Raw genomic sequence first — 27,426 nt, 5'->3', positions numbered from 1 at the left:
ATGCTAGGAACTGAATGTTTGTGTACCCTCAAAATTCATAATGTTGAAGCCCTAATCCCCAATGTGGTGGTATCTGGATGTAGGCTCTTTGAGAGGTAATTAGGTTCAGGTGAAGTCATAAGAGTAGATTCCCCCAAGATGGGATTAATACCATTATAGAAGAGGAGATGACCAGAGATCTCTCTCTCTTCCATGTGAAAATGCAGAAAGAAGATGGTGTCTGAACCTGAAAGAGAGCTCTCTCTAAATACAGAATCAGCTGGCACCCTGAAATTGGACTTCCCAAAATCGAGATCTGTGGGAAATAAATCTGTGTTTTTTAAGATATCCAAGCCACGGCATTTTGTTATAGGCACTCAAAGTGACTAAAACCTTCTCTTTTCTTCATTCTAAAAATAGAAGTACATTTATTTCTTGGTGTATCCCTCTGGAGTGTCATGGGACAAATCCCCAGAAAAACAGACAAACAGACAAACAAAAAAACACTCTTATTCTATGTGTACAGTTCTTAAACTAACATTAGAATCAGATGTCTGAGGTGGAGGACTGTAAATTTGTCACTGTGGTGATAGACTAAATCTGGATTTCTCCTGTGTTATTCTTTAATTCAGAGATGCTCTAAAACCTTCAGGATGCATCACTGTAAATCCTAGAAATAATCTCCACCCATGTCAAATTAATTAAACTGATCATTTGTGATTGTTTTTGACTCTTGGGCTTAACTTTTAATTTTTTTTAAATAAAATAAATAGAAACAGTCCAAAGGTATTTATTGGTTTTTTATTATGTATATGTCTCCAAAGAACTCATGCCATTTCATTACCATCATGTAATTAATCTTAACAGTAGAGTAAGTTTAATCTAAAATGTTTGCTAGTAGTGAACATACCTGAGGAAACATCTTACAGATATTTGGTCTTTGGGTTTCTCACTTGGATTCTTTTTTTTTACCAGACCCAATGCAACTGATAGCATTGGTCCAACTAAACCTCTATTTACAGAATCAGTCCACTAGAAATACATCAGTACATTTTTTCTCTTATTGTACATTGGAACTAATAATGCAGGAAAACATATCATTTTTTATTTGTTTTGTTTCAGATTCTGGGTCTGTCACTTGGGTAGATTAAGAAATATGACAAATATGAATAATAAACAATAATAATACTATAATATTATATTATATAAGATGAAATATGATAATTGCATCATATATCATATAAATACATAGTAATAATCATCATTTAATCAAAAGTTTGTGTTTTTAGGGGCATCTGGGTGACTCAGTCAGTTAAGCGTCTGTCTTCAGTTCAGGTCAATGATCCCAGGGTCCTGAGATCGGGCCTGCATTGGGCTCCCTGCTCAGCAGAGAGCCTGCTTCTCCTTCTCCTCCCTGCTCCGGCTCTCTCTCACAGTCTCTGTCTCTCTTTCTCCAATAAATCAATAAAATCTAAAAAAAAAAAGTTTGTGTTTTTAGGGATATGCATCAAAAGGTAATCTAAAGTAATCTAATATGTACAACCAGAAGAAGTCAAGGTAACCAGTAGTCTCAGAGACAAACCATGGCCAAGGTGCCAATATATTCTTAATCAAAGCTGCAAAGCTCTGAGAGTCATAAAAGGATTCTTGGGAGGCATAGACAACAAAGAAGGACTGTAGAAAATTGGAAGCAGTAAGGCTGTAGAAGTCAAGATGTGGCAGTTTTAATGCAAAAGTGGATGTGATGGCATTTCATCCCCAGTACAACATTTTGTCAGGACAGTGTTCTGATCTTTGCTTTATTATCCCTTCTTATTCACTTAAGCTCACCAGTTGTCAATATTCTTCCAACTGTTGTATGGCACTATCATCCCTCAACTATTCCTGCAATTTGCTATCTGCCCAATTATGTTTTCATAATAGTACTCATCCACATTAAATAATGTAAATCTTTCTTATATACATATTTCCTGGGTAAAGAATAGTGGCTTGCCAAATTTGAGCTCACGGTAAAATCAAGGGAAATATTGCAGTTGATTAAATAACAAAGGAGCTGTGACTTAAGATGACTCCCAAACTGATTGAGTTAGAGGTGAGGGCACACATTTTAGGCAGGAGGTTCTTGAGCAAAGACTAGCATGAATAGAACAGCAGTATTGATTTGGAAACATTTACTGGGAACTTACCTGGGCTAAACACAATTCTAGGTTTGGGGAATATAGCAGTGAATAAGATATACAGAATCTGCTGGCATGGGGCTTACATTCTAATGTGGGGAGATAGTGAACTACTAAATAACTAGTTAATTTCTATCAGTGATGAATGTTACAAAGAAAATGAAAATAGGGCAATGGTATTGACTGGTGGGGATGAGTCACTGTGTGTGGAGGGTGAGTGAGGTGGTATTTTTAATATCCACTGGTCAAGAGGGGCCTTTCTGAGAAATTGACATTTGAGCAGACACCTGAATGAAGCGAGAGCCCAAACCATGCACATTCAGATACTCTTCTCTTGAAGATTAAGTTCAAATGTCCTAAGGTGAAAGCTTTCTTTGCAGGTTCAAGAAAAACTAAGGAGACCAATGTGATTGGACCGGAGTGAGCAAGGCAGATATGAGATGGAAGGGAGTTTAAAGACCTAAGCAATGTTAAAGACTTTAGATTTTATGCTAATGTGGCGAGAAGTCATTGGAGATTCTAAGGAGAGGAGTGATATTTTGGAAAGTAAGAATATAGACTTAAGATTATTTGTTCCATTTCTTTGAAAAAAGCTGGTGGTATTTTGATAGGGATTGCATTAAATGTGTAGATTGCTCTAGATTTCTACGGAACCAGAAAAGACCCCGAATAGCCAGAAGAATGTTGAAAAAGAAAAGCAAAGCTGGTGGCATCACAATCCCGGACTTCAAGCTCTATTACAAAGCTGTCATCATCAAGACAGTATGGTACCTGCACAAAAACAAACACACAGATCAATGGAACAGAATAGAGAGCCCAGAAATGGACCCTCAACTCTATGGTCAACTCATCTTCGACAAAGCAGGAAAGAATGTCCAATGGAAAAAAGATAGTCTCTTCAACAAATGGTGTTGGGGAAATTGGACATCCACATGCAGAAGAATGAAACTGGACCATTTCCTTACACCACACACAAAAAATAGACTCAAAATGGTTGAAAGACCTAAATGTGAGACAGGAGTCCCATCAAAATCCTAGAGGAGAACACAGGCAGCAACCGTCTTTGATCTCAGCCGCAGCAACTTCTTCCTAGAAACATCGCCAAAGGCAAGAGAAGCAAGGGCAAAAATGAACTCTCAGGATAAAAAGCTTTGCATAGCAAAAGAAACAGTCAACAAAACCAAAAGACAACCGACAGAATGGGAGAAGATTTTTACAAATGACATATCAGATAAAGGGCTAGTATCCAAAATCTATAAAGAACTCATCAAACTCAACACCCAAAGAACAAAGAATCCAATCAAGAAATGGGCAGAAGACATGAACAGACATTTTTCCAAAGAAGACATCCACATGGCCAACAGACACATGAAAAAGTGCTCAACATCGCTCGGCATCAGGGAAATCCAAATCAAAACCTCAATGAGATGCCACCTCACACCAGTCAGAATGGCTAAAATTAACAAGTCAGGAAATGACAGATGTTGACAGGGATGCAGAGAAAGGGGAACCCTCTTTCAGAATTCCCACACTGTTGGTGGGAATGCAAGCTGGTGCAACCACTCTGGAAAAAAGTATGGAGGTTCCTCAAAAAGTTAAAAATAGAGCTACCCTATGATCCAGCAATTGCTCTAGTGGGTATTTACCCCAAAGATACAAATGTAGGGATCTGAAGGGGTATGTGCACCCCAATGTTTATAGCAACAATGTCCACAATAGCCAAACTATGGAAAGAGCCAAGATGTCCATCGACAGATGAATGGATAAAGAAGATGTGGTATATATATATACAATGGAATATTAAGCAGCCATCAAAAAAAAACCACAAAGAACAAAAACCAAAAAAACAAAAAAACAAAAAAACCCGAAATCTTGCCCTTTACAACAACGTGGATGGAACTAGAGGGTATTATGCTAAGCGAAATAAGTCAATCAGAGAAAGACATGTATCATATGATCTCACTGATATGAGGAATTCTTAATCTCAGGAAACAAACTGAGGGTTGCTGGATTGGTGGGGGGGTGGGAGAGATGGGGTGGCTGGGTGATAGACATTGGGGAGGGTATGTGCTATGGTGAGCGCTTTGAATTGTGTAAGACTGTTGAATCACAGATCTATACCTCTGAAACAAATGCATTATATGTTTAAAAAAAAAAGTAGGAAGGAAAAAATGAAGGGGGTGGAATCAGAGGGGGAGACGAACCATGAGAGACTATGGACTCCGAGAAACAAACTGAGGGTTCTAGAGGGGAGGGGGGTGGGGAGATGGGTTAGCCTGGTGACGGGTATTAAAGAGGGCACGTGTTGAATGGAGCACTGGGTGTTATATGCAAGCAAGGAATTATGGACCACTACATCAAAAACTAATGATATAATGTAAGGTGATTAACATAACATAATAAAATTTAAAAAAAAAGAATATAGACTTAAGATTTAGACTAAAACCTGTTGTTTATTAAAACCCTGAGGAAGAAACAACACAAATGTACGTTGGTATCATCTCCTGGATGGCATTCATGGTAACATGTTACAAAGAGAAACACTCCATAAAGTTTTGATCTAAAATTGAGCTGAATTTCAGCAAATGTAGATATTTATAAAAATATCAGTGATACCATTTTGAAAGCATTAACACATGAGAGTAAATTCCAAGAGTCTTTTCAGCTTGTTAAAACTTTTTTTATCACTGACAATCAAGTGTAACATAGAACTCAGACTATAAAGAGAACTGTTTTCTTCTTTGGTGTCCTGATATCATCTGGGTTTTACAAAGATCCCTTAGTTGAAAGATCAGTGAAGAAGCTATTGCAGCGATCCAAAAGAGAGAAAACAGTGTCTTGACTAAGAAGAGTAATATTAAAGATGGAAAGAAATGTATTGTTTCAGGTGAGCTCTTAAGATGTGTGATAGATTTAGTCTGGGATGAAGTGAGGATGGATAAAACTAAAACAAAGGATGAATCATTTGAGTTATGAGTCAAATAAGAATGCAAAGTTTTGCCTAGTGGGAAAAACACTTGTGCAAACTGGTTTTGTTTTTTTTGCTTGCGTGTTTGTTTTGTTTTGTTTTTACTGTAGAGAGAGAATAACACTTGCATCTTTTCTAAGTGCATTCACCATAGGAAATAAGATTGGTTTGTAATGTGGGTTAGAAGATGGAATTGAGAAATAGTGGAACAGTGAAAGCTCACAAGAGAAAACATAAGAAGACTGAAGACTTACACAACTACCTAATATTGGCCCATCATCCCATGTTAGAAGCACCTTCCTTGTCTTTTCTCATAAAGACATGCACAGAGTGTATGTAGAACTTTGTGACTATTCGTATAAAGAACTGGCCTTGATGATCATTTTGACTACATTTCATGTGTTTAAGAAACAGAATTGGAGCCTAGGAAGAGGCAGTCTTTCATTAGTTAAAGGAAAAGGAGAAGGCTCTGTAATGTGCCAGAGTCTATTCTTTATTAAGGATGTGCCTGCCCACAGTACACGCAAATTAAATTTCTATAATACCATTTTAATTATTATACAACAGACAGAGGCTTTGTTTACTCAATTCAGTTTATTTAATGTCATGGAGGGATAAAGTGAGTACATGCTTCTTGATAAAGATTATGGTGACATACAAAAATAAATGTAATTACATCTTATCATCCAGTGAGCATTTTCAAATGTTCCGGTAAAGAAATTGATATAAAACTTAAATGTTAATTTACCACTTAAACCAAGAGACACATAAATCGAAGACAACAGATAGTTTCTTTACAATTGTACCATTTTTTAAATTTTATTTTTACCTGCTCTTCTCTGTATTTACATTATAAGCAATATAACTCTCTTTAGTGAAGGCAACATCACAGCTTGAGGGACAATCTTTGTGTGGAAATAAAAATGCTAAGTTAAAATATTCATAATATACAAAAAGAAAAGACATGTTAGGATAGAAGCAATCTGTGTTTGGAATGTTTCTGATTTTCTGTGATGTCTTCAAATTTTCTATCATTCTTGGCTTCTTCATCTAAGCTAGACTATAACTTACATGTATTCCTTATATATTTAATTTTGACAAAGGAAATATGTGTAGTATATACTACATAGGCTCACCTTTGCTCTGATACTCTCTGAAGCCACCATCTCTCTCCTGGAATTTACAGAATCTTCCTAACTGGTCACCTGCTTTCAGACTTATCCCTTTCATCCACACAACGGCTAGAATGATCTTTTTAAAAAGCTAAACAGACATCTAACTTTTCTGCTTGAAACTGTCCCCAGGGATTTTCCATTAAACACTGCAGATTGAACAAAACTGTTTATATTATATTTGTTCTTTTTTGGAAATCTCCTGTAAATGCTATAAAAGGAAATGTCTTTTATTAATCCAAAAAGAAAGAAAGAGGAGACAAAGCATGTGAGATAATTTTGGATAATAAAGAGCAGATGATTAAATGATAAATGAATTATGTTTATGTTTCTCTGCTTTGCTGAGTGCAGATTGGATGCCAAGATGAAGAACCCCAGAGAGGCTCAAAAATTAGAGTCTGGTCACCTCTAAAGGTGGGGTTATAGGATAGGACTAGTAATAAGTGGATTAGCTTAGAACCTGTTTTGAGAATAGCTCAGCTCCTAGATCCTGCTAGGCAACCTCTTATCCCCTACATCAGCAGAAAATGAGATGTTTGATTTCTGACATAGTTAAATGATAAATGTCTGGACTGATTAAAAAAAAAAAGCCCCAGGATTATGGCAACGGAACAAGCTCTACAGATTGGAACAAGGGCATGTCAGACAATGGAAGGATGTCAAAAGCAAAAACAAACAAACAAAAAAAGACATTAATAGATGAGTGTATTGTTTTGTTTTGTTTTGGCTTTTTTTTTTCATTTAGGGAGGAGTTTTAGAGTTCTTTTGTAGAATTATGCAATAATAAATTACACCAAAGGAAAAAACAACAAGAAAAAATGGAACTCTAAAAAAGCAAGTTATTCAGGGAAGGAAGTATGAAACTTTTCTTTGCTTTTCAACAAAAATTTATATAGTCATAATTATATAAACATTGAATATTAATATCACTAAAATTAAGATTGTGGGAGGATGAAGGGAGAGCAAGCATGAATGCATATCTGTATGTATGTGTGGAGGGGTATAAAGAATTAAATCCTAATCTTATGTAACAAAAAGCCTATAGATTATATAAATAACTTTAAAAACACTAAAATTATAGTAGAAACATGCTATATAGAATTATGGAAGTGAATACAGTTGAGATAGCTAAAACAATTAGAAGAGTAGAGGTGAAGTAGGCACCACTACATTTTACTGTCAGCCTTGATGGGGTATTTGACTTTTTAAATCATGTACATTTACAGTATGATAAAAATAAAAATTGCGTTTAAAATAAAATCATCTCCTGGTTTTTCAATATAATGTTTGTGAAATCTACCCATCTACTGTCGTTTGTGTACACCTGCCAGTCTCTATTACCTCATCTATTCTCATTCATTCGTATTTTAGCTGTGATATAGCTCCTCACATCTCTGCTCTCATTTTGAGAATATGCCAAGTTCAGTCCTGCTTGGTAGGCTATGCCCTCAAATCTCCACATGGTCAACCATCTTATTTTGAACTTAGTTAAAATACTATCTTCCTAAGGATACCGCCTGTGACCAGTCACTCCATAAGTCATTAATACTCTCTGACACTGCCCTTCTTGAGAGGGGACTGTGTAAGAAACCCATACCTTGATCATGCCCAAATATAGTTGTTTCAGCCCAGAACCACACTGTAAAAATAAAGCAAAAATTTTCAAGAGAAATAAGAAAAGTTATCTTCAAATCTCCCAGGGTTCATTTATGAGCATTTATAGAGTATCCTCTGTTTTAGCATTAATCCACACTACAGGTAATTTAAAGGAACCAAACCAGTTGTCTGTAGAGACAATTTGGTTCAGATCTGCTTCTATAAATGATATCCAAGTGATAGGAAGCCAATGAAATCTATCTCTAAAAACTACAGTAGTTATCTATTGCTGCATAACAAATTACCCCCAAACTTAGTAGCTTAAAAAGAGCACCTACTATCTTATACTTTCTGTGTGCCAGAAATTCAGGAGCTGCTTAGCTAGGTGATTGGCATAAGGTTTCTCTTAAGGTTGTAATCAAGATGTTAGCCAGGACTGCTAACAGGCATCCAGTAATTTAACTGGGCTGGAAGATTTATTTCCAAGCTCATTCTTGTGACTATTGGCAGTAGGTATCTGTTCCTTGCAAAATGGGCCTCTGCAAAGGGTTGCTTGAGTATCCTCATAGTATGGCATTTGGCTTCCACCAGAGTGAGCCAAAGAGAAAGAGCAAAAGGGAAGTTATAATGCCTCTTATGGCTTATCCTTGGAAATCACACTCTGTCATTTCTACCACATTCTATTCAGTACAAGAAGTCACAAAGAATATCCTGCACTCAAAGGGAAGAGAATTAAGCTTCATCTCCTGAAAGGAACAGTATCAAAACATTTGTGGGCATATTTTAAAATTATCAAACCCATTAAGTGTCTACCTTATCATTAATTATTGATGATTTTATCTAGTAACATGACATTTCCTAGTAATAAATATGACAAGAACACACAAAGACATAAACTAAAGGGTAACGTTTTAGTCCTTCTGCCTCTGGAAGGCAGCTAATATTCATGGAATACTTACTGCATGTCATTGTGCTGGATTCTTAATATTTGTTTTCTGACTTAATCTCTTCACCACTTTGTAAATTGGATATTATGTTCATTGAATATAAGAACAATGACTTTTATAGATATTAGTGACTTTCTCAAGAACATACTTTAAGTAGAGGGTTAGACTGAAATAAATTATATATACTGTTTGCTTTGGTGGAACCATACTAGTGATTTGATCCAGTTTGGCTACAGACAAGTTTTGTTTGATACATATAATGCCTTATAATTTTTAAAAATTAGTTTACCATATTTAAAAATTGGGAGACTTCAAATGAATCCCCAAATCCAGATTTTGGGCTTCTTTGTTATTTTATTTATTTTTATTGTCCCTGTTTTTTCTTTTTAACTGAAAAACATTAATATACAATTTAGTTTCAGATCTATGACATAGTACATATTTATATGCATTACAAAATGGTCACATCTGCTTACCATCTGTCACCATGCAAATTTGTTACAATATTATTGACTCTATGCCTTATGCTGTACATTACATTGCATCCCTGTGTCTTATTTATTTTATGACTGGAATACTGTACCTCTTAATCCCCTTCACCTATTTCATCCAACCTCCTGCTTCCCTAACCTTCTCGAAAATCATCACTTTATTCTCTGTATCCATGAGTCTGTTTTTGTTTTGTTTTGTTTGTTTGTTTTGTTTTTTAGATTCTACATTTAAGTGAAGTCATATGGTATTGATCTTCCTAGGATTTATTTCATTTAGTGTAATGTATTCTAGGTCCACCCACGTTGTCACAAAAGGCAAGATATATATATATTTTTAATGGTTTTTTAATGGTTGAGTAATATTACACTGCATGTTTACACCATGTCTCCTTTACCCATTCATCTATTGATGGACATTTAGGTTGTGTCCATGCCATGACTATTGTAAACAATACTGCAGTGAACATAGGGGTGCATATGTCTTTTCAAATCACTGTTTTCATTTTCTTTGCATAAATACCTAGAAGTGGAATTGCTACATCATATGGTAGTTCTATTTTTCATTTTTTGAGAAACCCCAATACTATTTTCCATAGTGACACACCAATTTACATTCCCACAAACACTGCACAAGGGTTCCCTTTTCTCCACATCCTTTCTAACCCTTGTTATCTTTTGTCTTTTTGATAGAGCCATTCAGACACGTATGAGGTAATATCTCATTGTAGTTTTGATTTGCATTTCCATGATGATTAGTGATGTTGAGCATCCTTTCATGTGTCTGTTGGCCATCTGTATATCTTTGGGAAAACGTCTATTCAGATCCTCTGCCCATTTTTTAATCAGATTGGTTGCTTATTTGATACTGGTTTATGAGTTCTTTATATATTTTTGGATGGTAACCCCTTATTGGATATTTCATTTGCAAATATCTTCTCCCATTAATACATTGACTTTTCTTTTTGTTGATGGTTTCCTTTGCTGTGCAAAAGCTTTTTACTTTGATGTGGTCCTGTTTTTTTTTTTTTAATTTTTGTTTTTATTGACCTAGCCTGAGGATAGAGAGTTTAAAAATATATGTATCACTAAGACCAATGTCCAAGAGCTTAATACCTATTTTTTTCTAGGAGTTTCATGGTTTCAGGTTTTATTTTTAAGTCTTTAATCCATCTTAAGTTTACTTTTATATATGATGTTAGAAATTAGTCCACTTTCCTTCTTTTGCATGTAGTTGTCTAGTTCTCCCAACACCATTTATGGAAGACACTGTCTTTTTTCCATTGTATATTCTTGCTTCCTTTGTTATAGATCAATTGACCATATAAGCATAGGTTTATTTCTGGGCTGTCTATTCTGTTCCATTGATCTATTGGGTCTGTTTTTATGCCGGTATCATAATGTTTTGATTACTATAGCTTTGTAGTATAGTATGAAATTCAGGAGCATGATACCTGTGGCTTTTGTTCTTCATTCCCAAGATTGCTTTGGCTCTTTGGTGTTTTTTGTGGTTCCATACAAATTTTAGGATTATTTATTCTAGTTTTGTGAAAATATATGTTGGTAGTTTGATAGGGATTGTACTGAATCTGTAGATTTCATGGATAGTACAGACATTTTAATAATATTAATTTTTCCAATCTATGAGCATAATTTATCTTTCTGTTACTTGTGTCATCAATGTCTTAGAATTTTCAGAGTATGTCTTTCACTTCGTTGATTCAGTTTATTCCTCCATATCTTACTCTTTATAATGTCATTATAAATGGGATAATTTCCTAAATTTCTTTTTCTGATAGTTCATTATTAGTATATAGAAATGCAATAGATATGTGTCTATTGATTTTGCATTATGCAACTTTACTGAATTCATTTATTAATTCTAATGGTTTTGGGATAGAGGCTTTAGAGGTTTTCTTTTTTTTTAATGTATAGTATTAAGTCATTTAAAAATAGTAACAGTTTTACTTTTTCCTTAACAATTTTTTACTTCACCTTAACAGTTTGAATGACTTTTATTTCCCTTTTCTTTTTCCTTTTTTTATTACAAGAAACCTACTTTATTATTTTTTAAATTTTAATTCCAGTGTAGTTAACATACAGTGTTATATTAGGCTCAGGTGTACAATGTAGTGATTCAACAATTCTATACATTACTCAATGTTCCTCGTGATAAGTATACTCTTAATCTGATAACCAGTTTGTCTCTTTTTTGGTTTATCTCTTTATTCTTTGTTTTTGTTTGTTTGTTCTGTTTCTTAAGTTCCATGTATGAATGAAATCATATGGTATTTGTCTTTCTCTCACTAGCTTATTTAGCTTAGCACTGTAATCTCTAGATCTATCCATGTTGTTGCAAATGGAAGGATTTCATTCTTTTTTATTGCTGAGTAGTCTTCCACTGTATATATGTACATATGTATGTGTGTACACACACACTACATCTTCTTTATGCATTCATCTATTGATGGACACTTGGGCTGCTTTCATAATTTAGCTGTTATCAATAATGCTACAGGAAACATAAGGGTGCGTGTATCTTTTTGAATTAGTGTTTTCATATTCTTTGGGTAAATACCCAGTAGTAGAATTACTAGATTATATAGTAATTTATTTTTAATTTTTTGAGGAACAGCCATACTGTTTTCCATAGTGGCTGCACCAGTTTGCATTCCCATCAACATTGCACAGGTTTTTGGTTTTTTGTTTTCCCCACATCCTTACGAGCACTTGTTTTTTCTTGTGTTCTTGATTTTAACCATTCTGACTTACATTTCCCTGATGGTTAGTGATACTGAGCATCTTTTCATGTGGCTGTTGGCTAAATGTATGACTTCTTTGGAGAAATGTCTGTTGCTGTCTTATGCCCATTTTTAATTGGATTATGTCTGGGGTTTTTTGGTGCTGAGTTGCATAAGTTCTTTATATATTTTGAATACTAATTCTTTATCAGTTGTGTCATTTGTAAAGATCTTCTCCCTCCAGTAGAATGTCTGTTAGTTTTACTGTTTTCTTTGCTGTGCAGAAGTTTTTTATTCTGATGTAGTCCCAAAAGTTTATTTTTCCTTGTTTCATTCACTTCAGGATACATATCTAGAAAAATGCTGCTATGGCCGATGTCAAAGAAATTGCTGCCTGTGCTCTGTACTAGGATTTTTATGCTTTCAGGTCTCATATTCAGGTCCTCAATCTATTTTGAGTTTATTTTTATATATGATGGAAGAAAGTGATCCAGTTTCATTCTTTTGCATGTAGCGGTCCAGTTTACCTGACACAGGAGGAAGATACCTTTTTGTTTGTCTTGTTTCTTGTTGAAGAGACTGTCTTTTTCCCATTGCCTGTTTTTGCCTCCTTTGTTGAAGATTAGTTGAGCATATAATCATAGGTTTATTTCTGGGCTCTCTATTCTGTTCTGTTGATCTTTGTGTCTATTTTTGTGCCAGTACCATATTGTTTTGATTACTACAGATTTATAGTATATCTTGAAATCTGGGATTGTGATACCTCCAGTTTTGTTCTTCATTTTCAAGATTGCTTTTGGTGTTTTTGGGGCCTTTTATGGTTCCATACAAATTTTAGGATTGCTTGTTCTGGTTCTGCAAAAAATGCTGTTGGTATTTTTTTTTTAAAGATTTTTAATTTATTTATTTGAGAGAGAGAATGAGACAGAGAGCATGAGAGAGGGGAGGGTCAGAGGGAGAAGCAGACTCCCCACTAAGCAGGGAGCCCGATGCGGGACTTGATCCTGGGACTCCAGGATCATGACCTGAGCCGAAGGCAGCCGCTTAACCAACTGAGCCACCCAGGCGCCCTGCTGTTGGTATTTTGATAAGGAATGAATTAAATCTGTAAATTGCATTGAGTAGTATAGACATTTCAACAATATTTGTTCTTTCAATCCATGGGCTTGGAAAGTCTTCCTATTTCTTTGTTTTGTCTTCAATTTCTTTCATCAGTGTTTTATAGTTTTCAGAGTACAGGTCTTTCAACTCTTTGGTTAAATTTATTAGGTGTTTTATTATTTTTGATACAATTAAAATGGCATTGCTTTCTTAATTTTTCTTTCTGCTGCTTCATTATTTGTGTACAGAAATGCAAAAGATTTCTATATATTGATTTTGTATCCCACAACCTTACTGAATTCATTTTTATATATAGTGTCTTCTCATCTGCAAATACTGAAGTTTTTATTTTTTCCCTACCAATTTGGATGGCTTTATTTCTTTTTGTTGTCTGATTGCTGTGGCTAGGACTTCCAGTATTATGTTGAAAAAAAGGGGTGAAAGTGAATGCCCTAGTTTTGTTCCTGATCTTAGGAGACAATCTCTGTTTTTCCATCATTAAGTATGGTATTAGCTGTGGGTTTTTCTTATAAGGCCTTTATTACGTTGAGGTATGTTCCTTCTAAACCTACTATCTTGAGGGTTTTATCATCAATGGATATTGTACTTTGTTAAGTGTTTTTTCTCCATTTATTAAAATGACCGTATGGTTTGTATCCTTTCTCTTGTTGATGCAATGTGTCACTTTGATTGATTTGCAAATACTGAACCACCCTCACATCCCAGGAATAAATCCCATTTGACTGCAGTGAATGATTTTTTTATGAATTGTTGGCTTGGGTTTGCCAATATTTTGTTGAGGATTTTTGCCTGTATGATCATCAGATATATTGGCCTAAGGTTCTCTTTTTTAGTGATATCTTTATCTGGTTTTGGTATCAGGGTAATGCTGGCCTCAAAGAATGACTTTGGAAGGTTTTCTTCCTCTCCTATTTTTTGGAATAGTTTGAAAAGAATAGGTATTAACTTTTCTTTAAAAGTTTGGTAGAATTCACCTGTGAAGACTTCTGGTCCTGGACTTCTGTTTGTTGGAAGTTTTTTTTTTTCTTTCTTTTTGTTTTTGTTGTTGTTGTTGTTGTTGGGAGTTTTTTGATTACTGATTTAAATTCATTGCTGGTAGTTGGTCTGTCAAATTTTCGATTTCTTCCTGATTCAGTTTGGGAGGTTATCTGTTTCTAGGAATTTATTTGTTAGGTTGTCTAATTTATTGGCATATAATTTTTCATAATAATCTCTTATAATCCTTTGTATTTATGTGGTGTCAGTTATTATTTCTCTTTCATATCTAATTGTTTGAGTCTTCTTTTTTTTTTTTGATGAGTCATATGGCTAAAGGTTTATCAATTTTATTGATCTTTTCAAAGAACCAGCAACTCCTGGTTTTATTGATCTGTCCTGTTGGTTTTTGCTTGTTTGTTTTGTTTTGGGGCTTGTGGGGAGTTCTTTTTTGGTTTCTGTTGTATTTACTTCTGCTGCAATCTTTATTATTTCCTTCCTTTTACTGGTTTTGGGTTTTGTTTGTTCTTTTATTTCTAGTGCCTTTGGTGTAAGGTTAGATGGGCTTTTTTTTTTTTTTTTTCTATTTCTTGAAGTGGAACTGTATTTCTGTAAACTTCACCCTTAGAACTGCCTTTGCTGTGTCCCATAGATTTTGGACAATTGTGTTTCCATTTTCATTTGTTTCAGGTATTATTTTTCTCTTTTTTAATTTCTTCATTGACATATTTATTGTTTAGTAACATGCTGTTTAATCTCCACATGTTTGTGTTTGTTTCTTTTTCTTTTAATTTTCTTCTTATAATTGATTTCTAATTGTATAGTGTTACGGTCAGCAAAGATATTTGATATGATTTCAGTCTTCTTAAATTTATTGAGACTTGTTGTATAGCCTACTATGTGATCTATCCTGTAGAATATCCCATGAACACTTGAGAATAATGTGTATTATGCTGTTTTTAGTTAGAGTATTCTGTTAAGTCTATCTGGTCTAATGTGTTGTTCAAGGACATTGTTTTCTTATTAATTTTCTGTCTGGACATCCACTGATGGAAGTGGAGTATTAAAGTCTACTATTATCTTATTTCTATCAATTTCTTCCTTTGTATCTGTTAATATTTGCTTTATATATTTAGATGTTCCTATGTTGGGTGCATAAATATTTACAAGTGTTATATCTTCTTGTTGGATTTGCCCTTTATCATTATGTAATGACCTTTGTTTCTTGTTGCAACCTTTTTTTGTTGTTGTTGTTACAGTCTATTTGGCCTAATATAAACATTCTACCTCAGCTTTCTTCTTTTCCATTTGCATGGAATATCTTTTCCCATTCCTTAACTTTCAGTCAGTGTGCATTTTTAGATTTGAAGTGAGTCTCTTGTAGGCAGCAATAGACTATTTTGGGCTCCTTGAAATAATGAAGCATTTCTATGAAGTAAAAACAATCAGCTCGAATTGAGCCTACCTTTTTAAGTAGATGTATATTCCAGGTTATCCTCTAGTTTTGTCATAGTTCAAACTTCAAACAAGTTTTGCTTATTTATGTTATCTTTCTCATTCTTGTGGACATTTCCATTTTCCATCTCTGGCTAGTTGAAGATTACATAGCAAATAAATTGAAAAGAAATCAAGAAGTAAATTTTGTCAATGTGTAACTTTCAAAAAGTTAAAAACATGACTCATACAAATATATATAGTGACTATGTGTTAAGGAGGGAGTCACTTAGCTCATTAATGAGAACCAGAGGATGGTAAATCTGTTTCAAAGGAGTACAGAAGAGATTGAAGTGTTTACAATCAATGAAATAAAAACATCCTAATTTAAGATTGTAAAGTTAGGTATAAAACTAGTTAATGTCATACAGGACAATAAAATTAGGGTTATCTTTACTACCTGATGGAAATAATTTGCATCTCTGTAGGACATAAATTATTTGCAATTTACAAATGTGCAAATTAATATCTAAATTCATAGAGACTGGGATCTGATCAGTATTAAATTGTAAGTTAAACAAAGATATATTACTCAGGAGAATGAACTAATTTATTAAGGTGTCTATGAGACAATAGTTCAGTATGCCATTGAAAGAACTTGTAGACATTCTTTTATATTTTTTCTTAACAAAGTTTTGACTTTTATTCTAAATAATTTTGTGGCATGGACAACTCTATGAAACAATACTTGAGTAGATATGTAATTTTGCCAGCGTACGGTAACAAAATACCACGGGCTTAAACAACAGAAATCCATTTTCTCAAAATTCTGAAGATAGGAGCTTCCAGATCAAGGTTTCAATTGGTTGGATTCCTCTGAGGCCACTCGTTGGATTGCAAACAGCCTTTCCTCTATGTGTAGGGATTCCTGCTATCTCTCCTTGTAGGTACTAATCTCTATTTATAAGGATATGGGTCAGGTTAGATTAGGGCTTACTTTAATGACCTTGGTATAATCATCTCTTTTAGATTTTATCTACAAATGCAGTCACATTCTAAGGCAATGGAGGTTAGGACTTCAACACATGAATTTTGGGGAAAAACAATTCAGTCCATAATAGTTAGTATACATTACATTTTAGTGAATTAAAAATGTTTCAGTACCATATTCACCAACTCTGGAAAATAATTACTTGCCTTGTATCGTGATGAAAAGTCTCTTGTAAAGTGTTTTTGTAATCCAATTATAGATATAAGTATTTGTCTTTAAAAAAAAAAAAAACTTTTTCCTTGAATTTTTCGTTTTATTTTCACTGGGTACAACTTTAAGTTGTTAGACCTAACAAATATTGTGTTTTAAGAACATTGTTAATAGCTACTTATATGCTGTTGTACAGGTTTCAAAATACTTCATTGTTTTTTCATTATTATTTAAAAATTTACCAATATTTATATTTTGTAGATATGAGCAGGATAGTAACCTTTGCATTTGCCAATTAGAAAATTCTGAGTAACCATAATAAAAGCCATACCCCCCCCAAAAAAGGAAAAATCCAGTTGACTTCAGTTGAAAAATGAATAAAAAGCAAGCGACTAGAAAATATAATAACAGGAATATGTTTAAATTTTTGTTCAAGTAACAGTAAAGTAATAAGGGTCTAACTAAAAATTTAGGATTTTTTTTCATAATGTCATAAAATGATTGCAATTATCTTTGACAATTTCCTATGATCTTGGTTATATTTCAGCAAAATTAAAATGAAATACTGAATCCATTGTCTGGAAGATACACCTATCTCCTGAAATGTGTAAATAATTTCAGCCAAATTTATTTACTTATCTATCTATGTAACTATTGGCTTGCTTACTTGAACTTTTTGTCTAATTGCCTCAATTGTCCAATCTTAATAAAAGATTATATTAAAACTAGACAGAAACTTGAAATATAAGAAAAGGAAACAAAACCAATACCCACAATTACTAAGTGTTTGGCTAATTATTAGGTTTTTTAGTGAGACCTTGTTGCTTCAAACTTGGATGGTTGTTAACAATAACTATTGTTTCAGTAGCAGAGAATCTTTCTGTAATGATAAAGAGTTGAAAAAAAGTGTGAATGCTGTCAAAAAGCTCTTTTGTCTGGAATTACAATTGCATAGACTCCACAAACTGCATGCCTAGATGAGGGATGGGTCATTGAATGGACTCTGGCACGTACTTTATCTGAACCCAAGGTATTTAAAAGGACATTTGAAACAGTGGGTTTTGTGCTCTAGTTGATATAATAATGTAAAAAGAATAAAAAATAAACAAAGCATGCATTTGCAGATTTCTGGAGACAGAGAAATAGTTCAGCTTTTTAAAAATCCTGGTTGCTGAACTGTTTGAAAAAAGCTGCATGTAGTTCGTGGAACATTTAAATGGTTACGTTTCCATAAAGACTGGTCAATTCAGGAATGAAACTGTAATCGATAGCTTGAAAATGTGTTTCCAATGAATTGCAATATCCCCTTTCTGTTTGTCCTTGTAAGGCATGATAGAAATTCCCACAAACTTGCTACTTTCTGTACCTTGCTTTGACAATATACAATTAAGAGTGGTAATAATGACACATGCGTCTATGTTGGTCTTTCTGTTGAAAGGATATCATTCACTGAAGCAGCAGGTTACTAAGGAAATATTTTGAAGCACAGAGTAGGAAGAATGTTTAGGTTCAGATTATATAAGGAAACTGCTTAGTGAATGAGTCATAGATCCATAGTAAGTTTGAACAAAGAGGTATCACAGTATAATTTCCAATAGATAAGAACATGACTGTCATAAAATTCAAGAATAAATATGAACCAGATATTTATTCATGGAATTATTGAGGGAACCAGCCCAGCACGGCAGATCTAAGAGCATTAGTGGATATTTGCAGGCATTTCAAAAAAAAGAATATATAAATAAAATTTGTAGGAAAGCATAAAAATGGTTAATGCCTCACGGGGCAGTATGACCATAACCTTTGGGGTTATCTTTTCTACCAGATAAATATCTACAAATTAGCATGAAATCCCACAGTGGTATAGGTCTGATCAAATGGAAGATACTCAAGTCAAACACAGATACATTCTCTGAGAGCTGCTCTATCCACTGTAGCCACTAGCTACATCTTTTAGATTTAAATCTGAGATCATTAAAATGAAATACAATACAGATTTTGTTTCCCAGTTACACTAGTTAGGTTTTAAGTGCTCACTAGACACATTTGGCTAATGGTTACTTCATTAGACAACATGGATGTGGAATACATCCTTCATCACAGAAAGTACTATTGAAAACACTCTGCTAGAGGATTAATCTTTGAGCAGGCCTGTTTTATAATGCCTATGTATGCCATTGAAAAACATATCACCCCTTCTTTTGCTTTGAATATTTTTTGTAAACAAAGAGATCTTACAGATCTCCTTTTCCACCTTTTCCACCCTTCTTTTTTTTTTTTTAATGGAAGAGGATCTGAAAATATGGGTTTACCCTTAGATTTATAAAAAGTTTACTCTTACTACTAAAGAGTTTAGCTGTATCATTGAACCATTGGGTTGAATGAACTATTTTGTATAAATGGGGGATTTAGGACAAAGATTTTATTGTAAATATGTGTATTTTAAGATTTAGAAATTCTTTACCCATTTCCCTAGATCATCCTCAGTCCTTATATGACAAGAAGAAAGGTATCAAAAGGTAGTCATTACTTTGCAGAATAATTAAATCACTTATTTTGGCATAGCAAAAAATTATCTTTGGAGGGTTTTTTTTTTTTTTATCATAAAACTACCTTTACTTTTGAAATGTCTTCTGTGATGGTTTGGGCAGACTTATGTACTCTTTGGCTTATGATACTAAATTTGCACCTGCAATGCAATGATTTTGTGTATGTGTGTTTTTCAGATGTGCAACAAATGGCGATTGACTGGCTTACCAGAAATCTCTATTTTGTGGACCATGTCAGTGACCGGATCTTTGTTTGTAATTACAATGGGTCTGTATGTGTCACCCTGATTGACCTGGAGCTTCATAATCCTAAGGCAATAGCAGTAGATCCAATAGCAGGGTAAGAAGTTCTTTTTTTTATAGTGTTGATCTGAGATAGTTACCAATTAAAAAATATTTTAGATCAAAAAAATATAATAGATCAGTGTCTGATAGGAGCTGTGGAATATGACTATAGGTTCAAAATATTTTTAAATGTCGATTTCAACATTTGCATTGCAAGGAGGGAAAAAGGGCTACAATTTACCAGGCGGAAGCTGGGGGATACCAATTCCTTAACACATTAATATTGCTGGCCTAACCTGAGATACAAACAACTTGTCACCCTCTTAAGAATTGCTTTGGGGTCACCAGACAAGAGCCTCAGGATAGTTTTGGGTTAAAGAGAGAAGACTTTAAGTTTCCTTAGCAGTAGACTTTGTAGTTAGCAAGCTTCCGAAATATTTTGACTTGAAAGACAAACTTACATCCAACACATTTGGGATTTATAAAAGGGGCATAATACAAGTTCATGGGCACTACTAAAACATTAAGGTCATCTTTTAGTTGAAACCAACTTTTTTTCTCTAACTACTGATATGTAAATACTACATAATTATGGAGTTACTGAATTCATCAGAATTCATTTTCTCTCTCTCTCTTTTTTTTACTTTCTAATTTTGCAAGCCTCTTTGTTGGTTAAAAAGATGTCTTATCTGATCTTCTTTTAGCTAATAGGCTCATTAATCTTTTTTAAATATTTCTCAATTTGTCAAAATATAGTCATAAATGTTTAAATTCCTGTCAAGTTTGTTCATATGATTAGAAAATCAATATAGGAATTATGCTTCAATTTTACAAATACTATGGCATTATTGAGGGGGAGGGGCAAAAAAGATGTAGAGGTTTATAGATTCAGTTGTTTCTCCAGTCAGTAGTGGGATACTCTCAAATTAATGACATAATGTACAAGGATACTCTCAAATTAATGACATAATGTACAATTTAAATTGGAGGAGCTGTTAATGTACAAGGATACCCTCAAATTAATGACATAATGTACAATTTTAATTGGAGGAGCTATTGTTTTTTCAGAGGTAAGTTGTAGCAAAGATTTGAAAACTGAAATTTTATCCTTGTTACTGTTTTAATCGCCCCCAAGTAGTTCAGGCTGAAATGTCTGATGGAACATATCCTGAACCACCATAAGCCTCCATTCAATAAATGGGAAAATATTTACTGAAGAAACAGCTGTCATCCATATGTGGACTTTTGTCACTCTTTACTTAAAGTCTGATTGAATATTAAGATGCATCATCACAATGGTTTTGATTTTGACAAGAACAGCTTGCACATAAGAACTTTGCTAGGAAGGCTGTATAATATAATTCTTGAATGTAGCTCTATTTGTATTTCCAGCAGATGGTTACTTGAGTCAATCTGACTGCAGCGATGCTTCAAAAGACATTAGTAAAAGAAGTTGTATTTAAACTGATTTGTTTGGGTTGTTGGATAGGGTAGTAAGAAAGAATTGGAAATTTACAAATGTGCCAACAACATTCTTTTGGAATTCTGTTTAGAAATATATTTGCTTGCATGTTATTCCCTGGATGTGCTAACTGAATTTCAAATTAGCCTTTAGACAGTCTTATCTGTCAAAAATGTTAAGAGGTGAAGCTATTGTGTTTCTCCCCTCATTCTACCATCTTATCCTTCCACATTCTTAAAAACAAAGATCCAGAGACCCTTTCCAAATAAAACTGTCAATCTGAAATGTAATATATTTGAACGCCATTTCCCTTTCTGAATAGCAACATATTTTATGTTCTCAAGTTTCCTGTTTTCTCTCTGTCATTACATGAAAGAACCATATTTTGTCATTTTTATCAAAGGAATTAGGAGTAGAAAACCCCCATATTGTTTGCACTTACTCTCTGCAGGATGCCTTTGGGCCTAGTAACTGTTTAAATGTAATTTTGTCATGTATCATTTATCACAATATGTTCTCTGGAATTTTTTGTTTGAGTTTGCTCCATGTCTCTAACACAGTTTTTCAATCATGAGTCATAGAAATCAGAGACAGCAGAGCTTTGCTCCTTTATAAATATAAGCCAGTTTGTAATAGAACACTTTCAAATAAATTCTGCTTTTCTCTTATTATCAGAAATTTGGCTGGGATTAATATGATACTATCTAGGATAGGAACAATAGGTTTTTCCTTTAACTTCTACTTTGGCGTCTGCTCCAGAGCATTTTGAATAGTCAAGGCTAGAACAGCTCTGCCTGACCTACCAAAGGAGACATGTGTCATCAGTGAAAATTCTCCTACATTTTCTTAATTGTATGGGGTGAGTGATAGTATCTTTGGCTCATTCTCTTGTAACCTCAGAAGACATTGGCATATACTTAAAGTCAGATATGATTCTTAGAGCTTGACCTTAATAGCAGTAGAAATGGAGGGAGATTTGCCTTACCTCTTCAAAAGCTGCATTGAAAAAAATATCTTTTAGTTGGCTATACTTTTAGTGACGATAATGAAGTTGGTTTGGCAATTTGGGAAAAATGTGTTTTGGCAGATGTGTGGTACCATGTATAAAACCCAAACTCAGTGGAGTTATGTGAGATGGCTAACCAGAGGGAGAGGGAAACTCCCCGCTGTCATGAGAAACAGCAGGAATTGCATATTTTCTAAGTATAATGTATACCATTTTTCTGTATAGGTTGGACTTTTGACTTGTAGAGCTGAATGGCAGAGTGTTTGTAGGATTTATTTGTGAAATTCATGACGCCATCTGTCCACAATCAATCTAAATATCTACATGCTCATCTATTATTTATACTACTACTCCCCTCTCTGGGTGACTTCAGCACTCCTAGATGGCATTTAGATTCATAGAAAATTATCTAAACAATAGGCATCTACTTACATTGGCCAGTTTACTAAGTGCTTCAGGAGAGTTATCACTGCCACTTTTCAATCCAAAATTCCTTTCAGGAGTTGATGATGTGATTAGGCAAGACAACATGGATATGCAAGTTTGTGTTTTAGGGTCTGAGTGAAGTTAGTGGTTCAAAGGCTCACTGAAGGGTATAAATCCATATTAGCTGTCTTATATATGACTCAAGTTATTCTCATTAATTCATTTTGTCTAGAGTCGAATGCTCCAAATTCCTCTCCAGGCCTCTCCTCAAGTAGAGGTTCATGTATGGCATTACCTTTAATCACTGTCTGCTTCAGATACAAATTATATTGTGATTATCCTGGGATTATGAAAGAATAATTTGGAGTGGTTTATGTTCACTACAGACTTTACTGGAAACTTACCCCAAATTGATTCAACTCTCACTCTTTTCTTAGCTCACATCATTCATAATAACACAAATAACTCATAATAATGCAAAACATTCTACATCTTTATTTGCTCTCTTTGCTCTTCTCTCTCGTTTTCACTCGATAAGTTTTCAGTATTTGTTAAGCTTATCTCTAAATTACTGAGTTCACATTGCTATTTCTAGTAATTATATTTAGTATCTTCCCATCCCTCCAACCCTTCCCTATAAAAGAGATTTCTTCTCTGAATTCTCACTCTGATTAATGATGTCCACTCACATAGATAAAGTAATAGAAAAAAAAAATACTATGTATGACTTAAATTATGAAGGAATTTATTATTTCACTTAAAAATCTAGATATAAGGGGCGCCTGGGTGGCTCAGTTGGTTAAGCGACTGCCTTCGGCTCAGGTCATGATCCTGGAGTCCCTGGATCGAGTCCCGCATCGGGCTCCCTGCTCGGCAGGGAGTCTGCTTCTCCCTCTGACCCTCCTCCCTCTCATGCTCTCTGTCTCTCATTCTCTCTGTCTCAAATAAATAAATAAAATCTTTAAAAAAAAATCTAGATATAAGACAGTTCTTATATTGGTTATTTTAGTGGCTCAACAATATTATTAAGGATGTGTGTCCATTTACCTCTTTGTGATGTGATCTTTAGTGTGTGCTTTTCAGGCTAATTCTATTGTTATCATAAATGGCTACTGAAGTTCTAGGGATCCTGTGTAGAAGCAAGATACTCAGTTCAAAATAAAGAAAAGAAAAAAAAAAAAGGTGGGGGGAAAGCATTATATTTTCCTTGGGTGTAGAAGAGCTCCTAAGCAGACATACTTTCATGTCTTCTTGGTCAGAAATGGGGTAGATGCCTACCTGAATGGGACAACAAAAGCCTTTTTTTTTTTTTTTTTTTTTTTTACCACTGGCATGTGAAAGAAGGACATAGGAGTGAAATCGGGACCAAACTACTATGGAAAAAGAAAAATGGATTAAGAACCAACATCATCTACTACAACCACTGTTGTATGATATTTCTCTCTTCTGTGCAATTCTTTGACCTTTCCTTGTTCTTCCCAGGCACTTAGGGGGTCTCTTTTAACTTAGCTAAAATTGTTTGGAATATGGACAAATACTTTGTTCCAATTCTTTATTCCCTTTTCTAGGAAAACTCTTCTATTTCCTTTTGGCCAAAGCCATTCAAACTCATACCGAGGAATATTTTTTCTTTTCTCTTTTCAAGGCAAATAGCATTTTTTTCCCCAGTAACATTTTACAATACAAAGAAGAAGCTGAGGTGGGAGCACTCTGGATAGCAGTCCTAGTATCCTTACTTTTATCTTTAAAGATATACTTTAAGAAACTGATGGTAGCTTTTATTCTATCAGATTTTCCAACACTTTTGGAATCTATGTGAATATTCTAAGCCACTGGGGTAACATTAAGTAAATTATTGTTTCACTTATAAAATGATTCTCAGGTGGCATGAAAGCTCTTATACTCTCTGCCAGAGAATAGTTTGCATACTGGAAGAATCTGTGCCATTATTAGAAAAGAATAATTTTATATTTCCAAGTAGTTTAAAATTATTTCTAATTGTTTCTTACATAGAGTTCTGTGAAAACAAAAAGTACATATGAGCCGGTGGTACTGCTTTTGAAAATATATGGATGGATTTCCTATATCACTCAGGTGTAATGAGGGCATCAAAGATAATGATGTGATGTATTCTCTTATGGAGCTTAAAGTATAACAGAGTTATGCATCAAGTATCAAATATTACAACCAGAAGATATAGTTACTGTAGTTTACAAAAAAAAATACATTCTAAATAACAAACAAAATACTAAGCTGTAATTTATTTGAAGTTTATGAGGTACATAATGGGTCACGCACAAATGTTATTTTCAAAAAATAGAAAATCTTGGTTTGGAAACACCACCACAAGGAAAAGGATAAAAATTAAAAACAATAAAATAAGTACTCAATACCATTTCCCTTGTATATTACCACTCTTTCATATATAACATATATTCAGGATTTTATTGTAGGTTATACAATCATATTCAACTAAAGAAAAAAGAACAAGAAGAAAAAAAAAAAAACAGCTTTTATGCTAAGTTATATTTTGTTCTGCTTGAGTGCCGAGCCTTGCAGGATATTGATCCAAAATTGATATTTTCGCTTGAGCCAGAATCTTAATGGTTTGACTAGGGAGAAATTGGTCTGGCCTTAGGGTCAAGGTGGATGTTTTACAGTGTCAAGTAGTGTTACTCAAGATTTTTTTTTTTAATCATGCAAAGGAAAAAGTCAAATGTTGAGGGTATCTGGTCTTTCAGTTTTAGTGAGATAATTGTCTTTCTAAGCACTTGTAAAAATTGTGTTTAGGCAGGAGGCATTACACTTCCTGATTACCAGCTATAAATCATAGTCATCGAAATAGTATGGTACTGGCATTAAAACAGACAAATAAGCCGATGGAACAGAATTGAGAACTCAGAAGTAAACCCAAGCATATACAGTCAACTAATATTTGACAACAGAGCCAAGAATACTCAATGGAAAGAGGTCAGTTTCTTCAATACATTGTACTGAGATAATTGGATAGTCACATATAAAAAGAAGGAAACTAGACTCATATTTTACACCACTCACAAAAATTAACTTGAAATGGGTAAAAAGCTTAAGTGTAAGACTTGAACCCCATGAAATTCCTAGGAGAAAACATAAGAATAAAGCTCTTTGACATGGGTACTGATAATTAATTTTTGCATATGACAACTAAAGCACAAACAACTAAATAAATAAATAGATAAACAAACCAGTAAGACTCTATCAAAGTAAAAAGCTTCTGCACAGCAAAAGAAACCATTAACAAAGTGAAAAGACAACCTGTGGAATGGGAAAAAAAAATATTTGCAAACTTTGTATCTGATAAGGGGCTCATAGCCAAAATATATAAGAACTCACACATCTCAATAGCAAAAAAAAAAAAAAAAGAAGAAAAGAAAAAAAAATCAATCTCATTAAAAAATGGGCAAAAGACATGAATAGACATTTCTCCAAAGAAGACATATGAAGGCCAACCAGGTACATGAAAATATGCTCAACATCACTAGTTATTAGGGAAATGCACATTAACAACACAATGAGATATGACCTCATGCCTGTTAGAATGGCCATCATCAAAAAGACAGGAAATAGCAAATTCTCTCATAGATGTGGAGAAAAGGGAACCCTTGTGTAGCACTGATGGGATTGTAAATTGATACAGCTGTTATGGAAGACAATATGGAGGATACTCAAAAATTAAAAATAGAACTACCATATGATACAGTAATTCCACTTCTGGGAATATATCCAATGGCAATGAAAACACTAACTCAAAAAGATATCTGCACCCCCATGGTCACACTAGCATTATTTACAATAGCCATGACATGGGAAGAACCTAAGTGTCTATCAGCGTATCATTGCATTTTTGTCCAAAGAATTTATGATATACACATACGTGTGTATATATGCACACACACACACACAGGGTGGAATATTATTCAACCATTAAAGAAAATACAAAGAGGAAATCCTACCATTCGTGACAACATAGATGGACCTTGAAGACATTATAACAAGTGAAATAATCAGACAAAGAAAAACACACTGTATGAACTCACATGTGACATCTAAACAAAAAGTGATAAAACAGACTCCTAAAAAGAGATCAGACTTGTGATTACCAGTGGCAGAAGTTGGAGAAAGGGAGAATTAGAAGAAAGTGGTCAAAACATACAAACTTCCAGTTATAATATAAATAAGTACACATGTACAGCTTGGTGACTATAGCTATTAATTGTAACACCTGATTAGGCAGTTTCTTGCCCATGACACCACCATACTATGGAAGTGGGAGCTTTCAATAAATACTTGCCATTTCTGTCACAGTCTTCTCTTCTAGCTACCAAATATCTATATTCAACCATACATATCTAATCCCATACATAGAATACTACATTTAGGTCAGAGTGGAGGATCTCTATGTGGTGTGTAATCCTTTTCAATATGACCTTTTGTACTTTCTTGTATACAGCAAACTATGAAACAAAGGACAGATACCCACTGTCCCCTCCATACCCTATATAAATGGATGGACTAGTGATAGAATGACAAACAAAATTATCAGCTAGAAAAGAAGATTGGAGGCACACAGTAGCCATTGGCATAAAGCAATAATGAAATCCTGCCAGGCAAGGAAGGACCTCCTGCCCTGTTGGTTTGGAAGTCTCTTGTGTAGATGCTGGTTCTTTCCCTATAACATTTCCCCTTGTCCACTGTTCTTTACCTATGCTTCCCCTAGGAGGTTCTTTCTAGTCTGTTGTGTTCAATACATCAATACATCAATGTGTGCTAATACAAAATTGGCAATGGGGAATACTCTCCCCCTGTGGACTCTATATTTCAAAGATTGTTTCTTGTTCCTTTCAAGTTGTTTGAAGGTT

General features: G+C 34.1%; 1 protein-coding gene across 1 annotated transcript in view; it reads left to right on the top strand.

Annotated features, from left to right (window-relative positions):
- Nucleotides 1–27,426, top strand: part of LRP1B (LDL receptor related protein 1B) — a 1,499,204-nt gene that overhangs the window by 546,068 nt on the left and 925,710 nt on the right. The window contains exon 7 of the mRNA XM_044913608.1: nucleotides 19,527–19,689. Within this exon, the coding sequence (XP_044769543.1) occupies nucleotides 19,527–19,689 (163 nt within the window). The remainder of the gene's footprint in view (nucleotides 1–19,526; nucleotides 19,690–27,426) is intronic.

This window comes from Neomonachus schauinslandi, chromosome 3, assembly GCF_002201575.2.
Source record: "Neomonachus schauinslandi chromosome 3, ASM220157v2, whole genome shotgun sequence".
In the NCBI taxonomy this organism is placed as follows: domain Eukaryota; kingdom Metazoa; phylum Chordata; class Mammalia; order Carnivora; family Phocidae; genus Neomonachus; species Neomonachus schauinslandi.
Note: the sequence above shows the minus strand (reverse complement) of the source record. Positions and strands in the feature narration are given on the sequence as shown.